The sequence below is a fragment of the Neolamprologus multifasciatus genome, chromosome 15 (genome assembly GCF_963576455.1).
Source record: "Neolamprologus multifasciatus chromosome 15, fNeoMul1.2, whole genome shotgun sequence".
In the NCBI taxonomy this organism is placed as follows: domain Eukaryota; kingdom Metazoa; phylum Chordata; class Actinopteri; order Cichliformes; family Cichlidae; genus Neolamprologus; species Neolamprologus multifasciatus.
In genome coordinates this window covers 16,705,240-16,720,793 of record NC_140453.1, presented here as the reverse complement: position 1 = coordinate 16,720,793, position 15,554 = coordinate 16,705,240, and the positions used below count along the sequence as shown (strand labels likewise).

Sequence of the window (15,554 nt, the reverse complement as noted above, 5' to 3'; positions counted from 1 at the left end):
TTATTTTATAGTTTGTCATCAATCTCCAGCAGATACAAATACTCCAGACTGTGTTTTTTCAGGAGGAGAGCTGAGTAAAACTGAAATCTGTCCAAATGTTTCTTACAGCCATAGATCGTGCAGTGATGGCTCAATAATAGATTTTCTTCTTTGAGTACTGCACTAGTACTAAATACATTGTTTCCTTATAAAATGTTTATTACACTTTTTATTAGGATGAAGGTATGTAATGTAAGAAGTGAAATTAATTATTGAAGTTGTAATTTATTATAGCATGTAACTTGATTTCAGTTCCTTGCCCTTGGCACCTAAATTCCTTGCAGTTTTCAAAACATTTAATTATGAGCAGATGGAATACATGTTTTAAAATTTTCTGATCCTGCTCCCCCCGTTTTCATTCTTAAGTTTCCTCAGATGTTTCTTCAGACATTTGACAGATGGCCTTTAGTTTCAGATTACTGTATTTTCTTTTGGACACTGATATTGATCCTCTGTGGTTGTGCCCTTCTCCTTTGCCAGACCACCTGTGTTTGTTCCAAACAGAATTGATGTCCACTTTATTTTTGCTACCTCTGTGACATTTCCAAGCCTGTGTATGATATTATGTTATCCATATTATCCCTGCATGAACTAAGCCATTGCCCAATACCCTGTGAGACAAAAACTGCCCCAATCAATTTTTGCAGGACACGTAATACAACCGTTAGTAGCCTCTAGCAAATTGAATACAGCCATGCAACACCCTCCTTAATGAATGTGTGTAATTAATTGAGGTAATGTAGCTAGTTTAAGTACAGCCTTTAAATACCTTGTGACTGTTTGACTCTCTAAATGGAAAACATCAACAGCCTGGTGAGGTAGTGCAGTGGCTCCCTAACTGTAAAGAGGTGAGCGTCTTTTAGGGCCATCTGAACAGCATATAGTAGAGACAAGCATGCAGGAAGAGAGTTTTGGGGTACTTGAACAAACCTGTCATGGTGTATTTTCCTGAAGTATGAGACATTTACATGCAGTTTTCTCCTTCTCAGCTGACTCAACTGGCACCCACTCGATGTATACTACTTACAAGGATTATGAGATCATGTTCCACGTATCCACCATGCTGCCCTACACACCCAACAATAAGCAACAGGTATGTTCATTTACAGGGCTCGGAGCTTGGATACACTAAAATTCCTTTGGATCCACCAGCAAGGTGTGGCTTTTCATTAGAGAAAGTAGTAATCCATGCTATGCACATTTTTAGAGTTAACATGATCCTGTTCTTTGTGTGTATAGATGTAGTGAAGGAGGACATGCAGAGGTTTGGTAAGACAGGAGGATGCTAGAGGATGGTGTCAGATAATTCACTGTGGCGACCCTTAAAGGCTGAAACAACAGTGGCTCAAGTGTTGTTGTTTTTTCCTCTAGATGTCTAATTATGTTTTAACTTTAGCTTCTCTCTTTGAAAATGTTTTCCAGTTGCTGCGGAAGCGACATATTGGGAACGATATCGTCACGATTGTGTTCCAGGAACCCGGGGCACTCCCCTTCACTCCTAAAAACATCCGCTCACACTTTCAGCACGTCTTTGTGATTGTGCGAGCGCATAACCCTTGCTCCGAAAACACCTCCTACAGGTGAGATTCAAGAGTACACCAGAATAGACTGCGTGTAAATAAAATGCTGCATACTACTTTTCAAACTGTGCCCCATTTGAAGCCTAAACAATGCAAAAACCAGTTTGATGCTGTAATTTAGACTTGGTCAAGTCAAAGAGAATCCAGTCAGTCTACTTGAATCTGGAGAGGTTACATCCAGACTGGCATTATTCAAAGTAATACAGTGTCAAAATGTGATAGTTAAGGAAGTTGAGTTCAAAAACTACACACTGAATTAAAAAATAAGGGCTGTAGAGATCGGTTGGAACATTCCCTTCTATGTCTTTTCATTACATTAGAGGTTATATAAGGCCAGTGCTTTACCTGCCTTTTCAAAATGTCTGGAAAAATACTGCATTTGAGGACTTGCATGTGATTTATGATTCACTTTTCATCACAGCAAAAACAATAATGCTCTCATCCTTCTGCTCAGATTGTTGCACGGCTCTCGTTGCCTTTGCAGTTTCATCATGGAGTAGGCCGAGAGTGTTGAGAGCCCTCTCTACAACTCGCGATTTGTTTCCCCGCTGTGAGAGGGTGTAATATTAAATACAATGTACAAGTCTGAAATAACTTTTAAGAAATTATTTATATTCTGCCTTTGCAGTCTTTCGTGTTCGGCGCTGTTCAGATTTGAAGGGCATTTCATTTAGCTCATTCCTGGCTCTGTCTTTTTATCTCGTTTTCTGTCATTCTCTCTTATCTTGCTCTCTAGGACTCTGCCTCCCTCTTCCACTAATGGCTGTTTTAATTGCTGTCAGAGCACATTGTGTGAGGACTTAATTGTCCCCCATGGGGCTACTTCACTACTAAACAACAGCACCACACATACACAAACACATGTGAGCAAAGCAGCCAATAATGAATTGAATAGAAGAAGAGCAAGTACTATTGACATGTGCCTTATGCGACTCACAAACGCAAGTTAAGTTTTCTGAAGTGAAAATGAGTTTTCTGCACACCATATAAAGGTGAAACATCAGATTCATAGTCACCACAGGAAATTGACTGAGTCATAAGATATTAAGCAAAGGTGACCTAAATGCTTTGAAGCTTTGGTTTGTTTTCTTAAGGTTTATGAAGACGGGGGCATACACACTTGGTATTGAACTACTTCACTGTTCTGTTCAATTTGTCATTTTGAAAGTGGGAAAATTCTGGGTTCACCTGGCCTTGCACCTGCTTTCAACCATTTAGAGATCAAAACATAACTATTCTGCTCGCTTAATGTCTGCTCTTAGTGGAAGTGTAAAAAATTTTTTCTTTTGTTTGATATGAATAGAGCAAAGTACAATAAAATAGTGTGTAACCCCATTTAATGTAAACCAGGATGTGTTTTCTGTTCACTGCTCTAATGCTGCTAGTATCTTGTGCAGTTAAATGTAATTGCCTGTTAATACAAAATAGGCTACTCTCAAATAATGATATTTTGATGGCTGCAACCCAAACTGAGTTTGTTATAAGACCTAGTGTATGAGCCAAAGGCATTAGAGTGCTGCCGAAAGCGATACTGTACGCGTAACTGAAAACTGATGGAGGATTTCCTTTAAAGGATTCTACTGGCATTTTCACTGTAATCACGAAATTAGGTAATTTGAGTTCACTCTGTGAAAACAAATAATGCAGAAATCTACAGATGTCTTCAGGGCTGAAAGCCTCTGTAAAATACAGCTGCAGAGAAATGATGCGTCCTCACCAGAGACTGGAGAAGTGCGATACTTAAATGCTCGAGTAACAGTTTGTTTTAAAGGTGTGAAAAATGGTCTCTTTCCTACACGGCTTAAGGTCAAGTGGGCACAAGTGTATTTACAGTACACTGCAAAAATCTTGAACCACCCCTCGTTTTTTTTTTAAATATTTTGCTTCTAAGGAATAAGACTTAAGGCACATAACTGATGGGGCTTGACCAGTATTATGTGTGCAGATAACATAAATCCTGATACTTGTTTTCACACCACAGTTTGAACGTGATCTGACGTTGCGAGTTTGAGCTAAAAACTTCCCGTAGCCACATATGCTTTGCATTCTGGGATGCGGTAAGTTACTATAGATGTGTAACGGTCAGCATGGATGGGTGACTGTTCGTGTTCACCAATAGTCCAGAACAAAGCACCTTCTTCCTGAATTTACTTTTGTTGCTCCCGCCCCAGACACATCTGGCCAATGAGCAGACTGAATGTTTGTAATGGCGCATTTTGATTCGCCTGGTTTTCTGTCTTTGTTTAAAAAAAAAAAAAAGAAAGAAAAAAAGCAACTAAATAATTGAGAAAAAGCTACAAGTTTACAAACTTTTTAACTAAGTCAGGCACATATTTTTGTGCATGTTTCAATAAATTGCTGCACCTCTATCCAGTTTAGCTAGATAAATATAAAGAAATGAGGTGTGCCCCAAGACTTACAGTGTACTTTATATCTATGCAAAATGGTGTCTATGCCTTCAGAGATGTCTTTTTTGATGCTTCCATGAAAGAGTAGACGCACAGTCCAAGAAATGGTCCCGTTGCCTCTGGTTCATATTGGATTGCCTTTGAAGAAGGCAGTTTCTCAAGTGCATCATCTTCTCCTGACAGATGTTGCACGCTCACTGAGGCTGTTGACATTCATGCCCCAGCTGGAGCCATGAGGCTGGCAGCCGTCAGATAGTTTCCTCTTAGATATTGTTTCCTCTCGTCTTTAGGTGGTGTTCCGTCAACACAATAAAATGATTCATTCCACAACTTGCAGCTTTTGTTATCATCCTCACAGTCGAGCGTAAACTTTGATATGTCACACATGCAGGAGCTGCCTGAGTGGCTCTTCGATATGTCTCAGCACTCCATTTGGAAGCTACTAGTGTCGTTACTTATTTCCTCTTCAATTGTAAATTCATCTGCACCTTAACAATGTTGTTCCTGCGTCAGCATAATGTTGCCATCCTGGACTGCTGGAAATTGCAGCTGACCAATCACATTGTGATGTAATAGCTTTGGAATGCGAAAAAAAAAAAGGTTTTCATAAAACGCATAAAACGGTTAGAATTTCTCAAAAAGGTTTTATCCCCACAAATTTGAATTCTTTTAAACTCTTTGTATGGCTCTTAGCTAAAAAGTCACTACATAAACAAAACCTCAAAACTTTTAGATAACAAAAATAGTCCATGCTTTGAATAATAGTTGCCTAAAGTAGACAAAAACATAATGTATACCTTCCCCATATCCACACTCTCACAATCTTGCACTCCATCAGGTATTGACATGTTCTTTTTCTTGGCCTGGCTCAGTGGGCAGCAGGTCGTAGATACTGGAAGAGCAGAACTGCCCACACATTGGATATTTATAAGACCACAAATCAGTGAAAGCCACAGGAATGTGCTCTTTCATTTCTTTTACCAAACCTCCTGCCATAAGGATCACACAGCAGCCTCACAGTGCAACAATTCCCCAACACTCCTTTTCCTCTCTGTCTTCCTCACTCGCTTTTCTCGTTCCTTCTCCTTATCCCCCCCGCATTCATTATTTCTTAATGCTCTTTCAGTCTTTTCCTTTTGCTTTCATACCTCTACCTACCTCTCTCCATCACTTTTCTCTGTCCTGCATGAGTCACAGGTCTTTGGCTGACTGACTCACAGGTGTTTGAGATCAGTACAAGTGCTTTTAGAGCTCCAATATAATGCATTGAGTGATGCTGTAGTGATGGAGAAGAATAAGAATAAAAGGTCACATTTTATTGTAACCATTTGTTTTCCCATCGTATAATCACTTTAGCTACCCCTCTCTCAAATACCCGGCATGGTTCGTTTGTTATCAACAGAAGCCCTGGCTAATAGAGCTATGCCGCTGCCAGTCTCTCATCAGATTTGATGTTATTATTTTTTATGCTAGTAACAGTTTTAATAAGGATGCTACAGGGCAAAATACTTTCATGTAATGTTACTTTATATCTCACTTAAACTCTTTACTGCTGCACTTTATGTTTATTTTAATCCTTCAATAGAGAGACATCAGAATTAGGAAGACTTCTAATTTTCCCTGGACACAATATATTTTTTTTTTAAGATGTTATTTAAAAAAACCTTTAATTTAATTTAAATTAATGGAATTTTATTTAAAATTACATGTAATTAAATTTACCTACAAATACTTAAAGGTGTACACAGTAGAATGGGAGGTAACAAGTCGTATTATACAATAAGTGAATTTAAGTTGTCTGTAAATAAATGTAAGTATTTACATGTAACTAAGTTGTTAGTTAGTATAGCATATTGCAGGAAAGGACACATAAATTATTTTGTAGGTAATTTCATGAAAGTCCATAAGTAAGTAACTACTTTGTAATTTCTTGGTAACTTTGTGGCAAAATGAATCATATTTTCCCAGCTTACATTGCAAGTGCACTGTACTTTTTGGAGTGTGTGCCGTGGACAGTATTATGAAGTGGCTAAACTTAAACTTCCAGGTATTTTACAGGGAAAGAGACACTGTGCACTTGTTTGAACAGTTTAAAACAGTGATTTTTAAAGGGTGCTGTCATTATAAGGTCACACAGGTTTGCAGATTTTAATGATATTTATTTTTTTCTTTTAAGTTGGTAAAGGGGATAACATTTCTTATCATATTTATATTGGTAAAATAAAGCTTGAATAATAGAATATCCAACATACTTATTGACATAATGAATATTAAATAAAGATGTGAGAAAAGCAATATTAATCCACTCCATAATACGTGTGCTCCAAAAATTACAACACATTTTCAACATTACCATGAAATTGAACACTACTTAAAATAAATTATTTATGCAACACTTTTATTTGCTTACAGTATAATTATTTTGCTCATTAATCCCTCTTTCTAATCTGCCTACCTTCAAAGTAGTTGTAGGTAAATATAATTACATTGTAATTTCAAATAAAATAATTTAAATTCCGTTTAATTACAGGGGAATTATGTCTTTAGTCAGAGCCATTTATTAGTTTTTTGTTGGTTTTTTTTTAATAAATGTGGAAAAAATCCCGTGATCATGTTAAACAAGTCAAGCTGTGAACTAACAGTGTGATGTAATTTTCACTCCATTGTAAGGGTCATATTGAAAATATACACAGTTAAAAGAGTGAAAACTGCTAAACCGCTAACAGCAGAAGGGTCTTTGATGTTAACACGTTCGCATGCCCTGACACCTACGCATGTACACGCTACCTGCTTTCCTTCTCCTTGTTGTTTTCAGCACAAATGCCAGGAAGGAAATGGAGACAACTATATAATTTTTTTTTTTTATTAATACCTGTATTGAATTAAAAAAATGCTCTCTGTTGATGGGCAGGGTGTGGTTGACCTTCAAGTTAGATTAGAGAAGCTGTGACAACGTGGGCACGCTGGGTTGATGCGCTGATGGTGATCTCCTTTTTGGCACAGATGATATGTCTGCTAAAATATGTTGAATTATGTAGTAACATTTAATTATTTCTAATTCACTCTTTCACATACGAGGGACTTTTCTCTTCTGCACTTGAGGCAGATAAAGGCCCCGTCCCTATTTGTAGAAAAATGGCACTAGAATTCCTGTGAGTATTCCCAGGATGCACTTGCCAGCCTTGCACAATAATAGCTTGTGTTCATTCTCAAAGGCAATTCTGTCTAGAAAACAATGCTTCTTCTCTTACCTCAGGGCCCACTTTTCCATGTTGCAAACATTGGAGACGAGGTGTCAATGATATGATGGTTAGGTTAATTGAACACCCCATGTCACCAATGAAGATAGGGTGCCTCTGAGGTATGTTTAGAAAGATGTGGGTGGCACAGGTATCGCTAATTAGACAAAGCTATTAATCCTGGTGTCAGCATGTATGTTGACGCATGTCAGCGGGGAAGTGTGTGTGGGATGAGAGCTCCCATTTCTACAGCTACTCTTGTCAGCTGGCAATTATCACCTGTGATTGAGCACATTTGGTTATGAAGAGGTTGAGACGAGGACAGGTGGCCAGCGTGCAGCCACAGAGCTCTGTAGACCGTTTAGAGAACTGTTTCACTCTCAGACATTTTAAAAATAGTGATAGGTTTGTAGCTTAAACCTATTCGCTGGAACGTTGAAGACAATATAATTACACAGCAAAGCAAGACACGAAGTAGGCAAAGTTCTTCATGTTACTCATGCATGAGGGAGACCTGCCTGGAGCCAAGTGTCGTTCCACCACTTGACCTCCATCAGACTCTCAGCCAGGTTCCCCATAGCACTCCTTTTATTGTGGTTACATGAATATGCATAGGGTCATTAACATATAACATCTTACATAGGTATACATGTAAACAAAGGAGTGGGTGTGGGTGGGTGTGGGTGTGTGTGGGTGTGTGTGGGGTCAGAGTATGACCCCATAAATGACTTCCCTAACCCTACTGGTCTAGAAAGTCCAGCAGTTTATCTAAACAAAGGGCACTTAGACTAAAACAGATATTGCTACGTTAATCCTACCATAAAACAAGGTACGACCTCTTCCCATGCTCCCAGGATGTAGGTGTGGAATGCGCACCAAGCCTTTGCAGACTATTAAGGATCACACATCCTATCACTACACAATCGATTATACACCTCTACCACTCTAAAACTAATTATAAAACTCTAAGCATATATAAGTAGATATTTCTAAGCATAAATGACAATCAACATTACAAAACCTAACAAATAGTTTTTTTTAAAACTTTCGCCAGTATGCAATAATTTCCTGATGTTTCCCCCGCACAGACCTCTTTTCTTCCTTTCTTAGCCACATATTCCTTTTGTGTCTCACAATGTGTTTTCTGTGGCTTTGGACAGCAGATGTAAAATAGCTGTCTCCCCTCATCCTCCCCATCTTTCCTTGCTTTTCATGGCTGCTCAGCTGAGTTCCTGACATACCAGAGAGAGCAAGCATCCTCAGATGGCCATTGCAGGGACTTAATGAAAGGAGGAAGGAAGGAGGGGGAAGGAGGTATAGGGAAAAAACGCAATCACACAGCTCCCTGATTGAAATTAGGTTTTATTTACACCTTTGATGCAGGTTAGAGGCATTCGGTATTTCATAGGTGACTCGACAACCCGATAAGAAGTCACAAAATTCTATAAAAACTATAAAAATCATTTTAAAATGGCCTGTAAGGACACTAAAGTGTATCAATAATAAGAAACTAAACAAAAGGAATAAAGAAATTATACATTTCTGCTTTTATAGCTTTACTCTAAGCTTCTCCATTTCAACATCACAACAACAAATGAAAGAGAGATAGCTTTGTTGCAGTTTGTTGCTTTTAAATCTGATTAGTCTAAAATGGCAAAGAGTTCAAGCTTTTTGTGCGACATATTGTTTTCATTTAAAGTAAAATAATCTGATGTCTGAATAAAACACAGACTCTAAATTGGCCCGGTTCTTGGCCTGGAGTTTTTTTTTTTTTTTTTATCTGTTCTTTTCTTCTCCCATTTTTATTTCTCTTCTTTCTTTTAATTTCTCTGCCTGGTCTCTTCCTGTCCGTTGTAGTGTGGCCGTCACCCGCTCCAAAGACGTACCCTCTTTCGGCCCCCCTATCCCAGAGGGCATGACGTTCCCCAAGTCATCGGTGTTCCGGGACTTCCTGCTGGCCAAGGTCATCAATGCGGAAAATGCTGCCCACAAATCACACAAGTTCCGAGCCATGGCCACACGAACGCGGCAGGAGTATCTGCGCGACCTGGCTGAGCGGCACACCACCAACACCCCAATTGACCCCTCTGGGAAGTTCCCTTTCATCTCGCTTGCCCACAAAAAGAAAGAGAAGACCCGGCCATATGAAGGGGCAGAGCTGCGCAGTCTTGGGGCGGTGACCTGGCCAGTCCATGCTGAGGATCATGGGAGTGGAGGAGAAATGGAGGCCCTGCTGGCCATTTCCAATGACTTTTTAATCCTGTTGGACCAGGAGGCCAAGGCTGTGGTGTTTAACTGTGCCACTAAGGATGTGATTGGCTGGACGCTTAGCAGCCCCGCGTCTTTGAAGATTTTCTACGAGCGGGGTGAAAGCATGTCTCTGAGGAGTATCAGTAATAATACAGAAGACTTCAAAGAGGTGGTCAAGCGTCTAGAGGTTAGAACACACACAAAATACAATACACATAAGAATGGTGCTTGTTGGTATAAACAACAGTGTTTGTTACCCTTTCACGATGAGTCATCCATTAACAATTTTTTCCGTCTTCTGCCCTCTGCTCTCATGCCCAAGAGCTACGTATTCTAAATTAAATTAGGTTAATTGGTTTATACGCCAAGAAAAACTGCGATTTGTTTTTCGAACGTCAAGACGAATATTGTTGTGTCCCTTTTGGACGACACCGCTCATGCTTGCAATGTTAACCACGCTCTTTGTGTTTGTTAGAAGTCCTGAAGATGGCAGAATTATTTATTCATATTAATAGTAGAACTGTACTGAAAAACCAAACCAATGGAGAAAAAAAAACGCCGCTGGCTGCCATTGATCAGTTACCTGGCCCACTCACAGTCTCGCTTACTATTCAGTGTCGGCTGTCAGTCTGCCAGAATGACAACATTTCTGCATCCACATGCCAAAGCTGCTGTCTCATTACTGGTCTCTGCTTATTGAGGGAGTTTCAGAAACACCACTGGACAACATTCTCCTTAATGGCTCATACACCTACACATACAGTGAAGTGATGCTAGTTCGTCCTTAGCTGTTTCCATGGAAACTGGTCGGAGGAAAAAAAGGTGTTTTCTTATGTAATCATCAATGCTTTAGAATACATTCATTTCCTCAGCCTCTATCTGCCTTAAAACTGTGTGTGTGTTTGCATGCAAACATATGTGATGTGTTTCTGTAGCCTGGGTTGAATCTGACATCTTTCATTTGCACACATGCATACAAACATATTTGAACACTTGCACTTCGTTACTTGGCTCGGGACTCAGAAGTTGATCACATGTTGCATTTTATGCATCTGGCTTTAATCTTCAATCGCTTGGACTACCTCAGTGCCAGACCGAGGAAGGGAAGTGGCCTCGGGCCAGCTGCTTTTTGGAGCCCATCTCTTCTACTCTCCCTCCCTTTGTCTCCCTCTCTCTTTCTCCTATCCCCCCTATTTTTTCTTCTTCTTGTTTTCTATTTTTCCTTCCCCTGCTCGCTTCCTCTCCCACACACACGTTCAGAAACGTCAGAGGGCAAAATAACAATTCCTGTCAGGTGCCAGTCTACATCATGATTTATTCACACTTTCTTGTGAAGTTTGACTTCTGCAGAGCTTTTGCTAATACGCTGTTCAGATAGAGAACTGAGAGGCATCCTGAAGCCACCAGGCACATCAGCAGAAGGGCTGTGACTGACCACAACAGGATAAGTTTGTTGGGAATAAGGATTCGTATTACCACATATTTTATCAACTTATTAGTTGACCTTTAGAGTATTATGGGATCCAAACTCTTGTATTTTCACTTTTCCGTAACTGATTTTAATTCTTCACTGCCAAATGAAAACAGTGACCCAGAAGTTTACCCAGTTGTTCTCATACAGCAGGAGACAAACCTGCTTTTATTCTTGTTGTTTAATAAGTTTGTATATATGAATGCTTGTTTTTATTCATGCAAATAAACATCCTAAGGATCACGCAGGTTGTTTAAAACTGCTTCTTAAGTGGAAGTCCATTATTCGAGTATTTCAAATATCCTGCAAAGTTTTTTCCAAATAATGACTTATTTATGTTGAACCAAAATACACCCCGGGGGCTGTTGGGTTCTTCGCTTTAGCTTCTGTCGTCCCTGTCCTTTAATGGCTCGCATCCACTTTGTGCACCTCTCTGCCCTTCTTTATATCCAGTTCCTGACTAAAGGCTGTGAGACATCAGAGATGACGCTTCGTCGAAATGGCCTGGGACAGCTCGGCTTCCACGTGAACTACGAAGGCATCGTAGCTGAGGTACTTGTCCATTCACAATGAAAATGTGTGTCTGAGAACTGTGAAGCGCATTCGGGGAGAACACTTGCTTATGCGTGGTTTGAGAAGCTCCTAATTTGTAGCCGTAAAATGTTTGCTGGTGATGAAGCAGCCCCAGGGAGATGATTTGCATCACAACATAGCAACTTGTTGTTGTCATGCAACAGATGTTTGCACACATTTCCTTTCTCTCAGACAACTTGAGGTTCAAATACACCTTTATTTTTAGTGACAATGAGTATTTTACCAAAGCGATGTTGTATAATTTAATAGTTTAATGTACATAGATGCTTGTCCAGCAGTATGAAACGCAAGTTGTTCAGTTTTTAGGCTTTATTTAAAAAATAAATTCTTTAGCGTGATATATATGCTGTAATATACTGTGTAACCTGACGTGCACCCCCCCAGAAATCTAACTACACATGGAATTGATACAGCCCACAACTACTGTGACTGGCCTGTTCAGCATCATCGATTCCGCTTGTGCATTTCTGCTTCTCCGATGCAGTTTTTGTTTTATGAGTGAAATAATAGCAATCATCACCTCATAATCATAGCATCAATATAATGATTCAGAAATAACAGGCATTTCCTGGAATGAGATTGCTGAAACTATTGGGATGGATATGAGGGAGTGTGCAAAAAAAAAAGAGAGAGAGAGAGAGAAAAAGTGGGTACCCACGAAAGGAAAATAATCCCAGCATTCTATTTTTCTTTTCTGTCAGCTAAGACTGCATATAAAACACTGAGACATGAGCACACAGGCATAAATGCGGGCAACAATATCAAAGGATCTGCAGAGATTCCCCTGTGGAAGTCAAAATCAGGGATTACTGAAGATAAAGAAAATATTCTGGGATTTTTACTTTTTGTAACTTTATTTTTAGGTGGAGCCATACGGCTACGCTTGGCAGGCAGGACTGCGTCAGGGAAGTCGTTTGGTGGAAATCTGCAAGGTTGCTGTTGCATCTCTGACCCACGAGCAGATGATTGACCTCTTGCGGACTTCGGTGACAGTGCGCGTTGTTATCATCCCGCCACATGATGACGCCACTCCACGCAGGTAAGTGGAAAAGAAAATTATGTGTGTCATAGACTTTTCATAGAAGTTGCATGTAGCCACTGTGATGTCACATGTTGGTTTGTGGCAATGTCCAAACTTGAAACCTTGAGTTTGGTGTTTTGGCCCTCATATTTTGTGTCTTTGGAGCCAGAGGTGACCAATATTGTTGTCCTAAGTCCTGAATGTTATGCCAACCCTTTTCAATATGGGTTATGCAATATGCAAGCCCTTCTTCCACATAGACACATGTGAACTAAACTTCTTTTCTCTCCCTCCACAGGGGCTGTTCAGAGCTCTATCGGGTGCCTGTGTCAGAGTACAAGGGCAGCAGCAGCGACAGCGGTTCCTTTGAGTACAAATTCCCCTTCCGCAGCAACAATAACAAGTGGCAGAGGACATCAAGCAGCCCTCAGCAATCGCTGACTGCCTCGCCACAGCCCCACACACCCAACCGAGCCATCAGCCTCGGTAGCTCAGTGGGAAAGACGCTGTCAGCCGAGAGGCTGGAGAGGGGTGGTGTCATCCCACGGAGCGTTAGCAGCGATGGACGACCTCTAGACACCAAGAGGTTAGAGCTTGTTGGCTCTTTAAGTATGTATGATTGGAAAACCGTATTATGTTGAAGGAGACTGGGAAAGGTTTACTAAAGAAAGAGCAAACTGGAAAATATGTGCTGCGAAAGCCAGAATCCTCCAGCTGTTTAACTGATCAGTTGTATTACAGTCCATATTTTCCTGGGTAATAGATTTTATTTATTTATTTATTTTTTTAACCTTTGCTGAAAATAAACAAACCATTTTTACGTATAATGAGCGCTTCTGTGCTTTAGAAGTAGACTTTTTTCCCCATATTGATTGTTTGGGACAAAATAAAAATCCATCAAAATTTTCCTGAACTTTGAAAATTGAACTTTTATAGTCTTTTCGCTTAAAAAAACAAAAACCTTCATGTTTTCATGAGCAGATAAATTCTTACTGTTTCTCTGTGTTTCCTACACCAGGATGTCTCCAGGCAGTGAGAGCTATAGCCTGGCCTCATCTTTGGCGCTAGGCCGTTCCCCTCATAACCGCAGCTCTCCCAGCAACCTGTCCTGTTCCAGCGACGCCTCTGGGAGCTCTGCTCACTGGAGACAGAAGTCCATGCCTGAGCAGTAAGGAAGAATATGTGGTTATGGATGCGATTTATGGATAGTGACTGCATGTTTTATGTACAAAAACCCCCAGTTTCTTCTCACTACAAAGTTTTATGCTGCCTTTAGGGGTTTGTGATTTCATTCATCAATGATAGAAAGTCCACTGCGCTGTATGTGTACTCTGACATATGGTCAGGTATTTATCGCTTCTCTTCTGTAGATGTCATAAAATATGTCTTAAACCAACAAAAAGCAACAGGTTGATATACCGTTTTAAACAGACGTTTAAGACGCATTTACATTTAAGAAGCTGATTTATGCATCGTTGTGACATAAATTATTTAATTTTTTTATATATATGTGTATATATTTTTTGCTATATACAAAAAAGTTGGCTTGAAGTATAATCTTTTTACAACCGTAACAGCATATGGCATTACTGTAGGAGAGTGAGATGCTAGCATTTAGGTCTTTGTCTCTGTTAATGCTCCTGTGGGAAAATGCATTCTGTTTCAAACTCTGTTTTTCTATCATTCCTTCCCCTGTATTTTTAATCAGTAAAAACACATTTAAGTAACTTTTAAAAAAGGGGGTTTAATTTGGTGCATGTGCGCTCGTTTCCTAGATTTGCAAGCAATCGCCACTCGCCGATGTCTGGGGAGAGACGAGAGGTGGCTGGAGAGAGCGGGTCAGGTGGAAAGTCCTCTTCCAGTTGGTCTAGGATGGATGAAGGGGGAGGAGCCGAGCGCGGGTCAACAGGTATGTTGGGATTAAGTGCGCTGTAAAGTCTTGGCAAATTGTGGCGTATTTTAATACTATCAGTAGTGTAAACATAAAACGCAGCATAAATGTGAGCCTGTGGACGTGTTTTTATAGACATCAGAGCAGTTGGCTTTTCAGTTTTGAGGGCGGAGGAGGAGACAGTACTGGAAAGAAATCATCCATATTTATCTGTGGTGGTAAATTTCTTTCAAATGACAGGTATCTTGAAGAGTGTGTGAGTGGTGTTTGTGTGTGTGTGTGTGTGTGTGTGCGCCTCCTCATCTACCTCGTCTGCCGGTGACATTTTTTCTTCTTCTTTACAGCAGCAGCTTTTTCATAGAGATAAAAACTCTGACAGCAGCCACAGCGCTTCCCTTCCACTCCCCCCTCACTCCACTCCTCTTCCATCTCCTTCGCCTCTGCAAGCTGTGAATTATATTGCCTTCACTGAGAAGGTCTTAATGTCTCTGCCAACAAAATGGTGGAAACATAATGAGACAAATGGCGAAGGAAGGGGAGAATTATTGAATAGGGATCAGAAAGGTGTTCAAACGGTGACATTGGGTACAATAAGTGGCTTTTTGTTTGTCACTTTCCTTTCTGTTCTATATGACTTAATAAGAAGAGAAAAGGGAGAAATTCCTTTCTTTCCTGTCAACACAGTTGGCCACCCTAGTCATTGTGCGCCTTTCCTTCCCTCCCTCCCTTCAGTCTGTTCCTCATTCTCCACTGCTGCTTGTTTTTGCCTCTCATTCAAACTTCTTTTTATCATATTGTACATTCCCTTTCATTTAATTGAAAGCATTCTCCCATGCACTGTTTTTGGGACCTTTCGTTTATTAAAGGCCCGAATCTCACAAAGCCCCCACCCCCCACTGCTCCTTTGATTCCCAGCAGGATGTTGCTTTGGTTGAATGTTGACCAGCCTAGTTTCAGTCATGTTCTCAACCTGTTCCTGACCGCCACAATCACAGTTAAAAGCTTTAGTCTTTCATTTTGTGGTTGTTCATAGCACTTATGTCGTTACTGGTCAGGGTGGA

At 40.2% G+C, this 15,554-nt stretch overlaps 1 protein-coding gene across 5 annotated transcripts in view; it reads left to right on the top strand.

The window, feature by feature from the left end:
* sipa1l1 (signal-induced proliferation-associated 1 like 1) overlaps positions 1 to 15,554 on the top strand; it is a 92,978-nt gene that overhangs the window by 64,040 nt on the left and 13,384 nt on the right. For all 5 annotated transcript variants that reach the window (XM_085132551.1, XM_085132552.1, XM_085132548.1 and 2 more), the window contains 8 exons: positions 1,029 to 1,132; positions 1,462 to 1,619; positions 9,124 to 9,703; positions 11,441 to 11,539; positions 12,445 to 12,620; positions 12,901 to 13,188; positions 13,621 to 13,770; positions 14,378 to 14,511. In XM_085132551.1, coding sequence (XP_084988677.1) covers positions 1,029 to 1,132; positions 1,462 to 1,619; positions 9,124 to 9,703; positions 11,441 to 11,539; positions 12,445 to 12,620; positions 12,901 to 13,188; positions 13,621 to 13,770; positions 14,378 to 14,511 — 1,689 coding nt within the window. The remainder of the gene's footprint in view (positions 1 to 1,028; positions 1,133 to 1,461; positions 1,620 to 9,123; positions 9,704 to 11,440; positions 11,540 to 12,444; positions 12,621 to 12,900; positions 13,189 to 13,620; positions 13,771 to 14,377; positions 14,512 to 15,554) is intronic.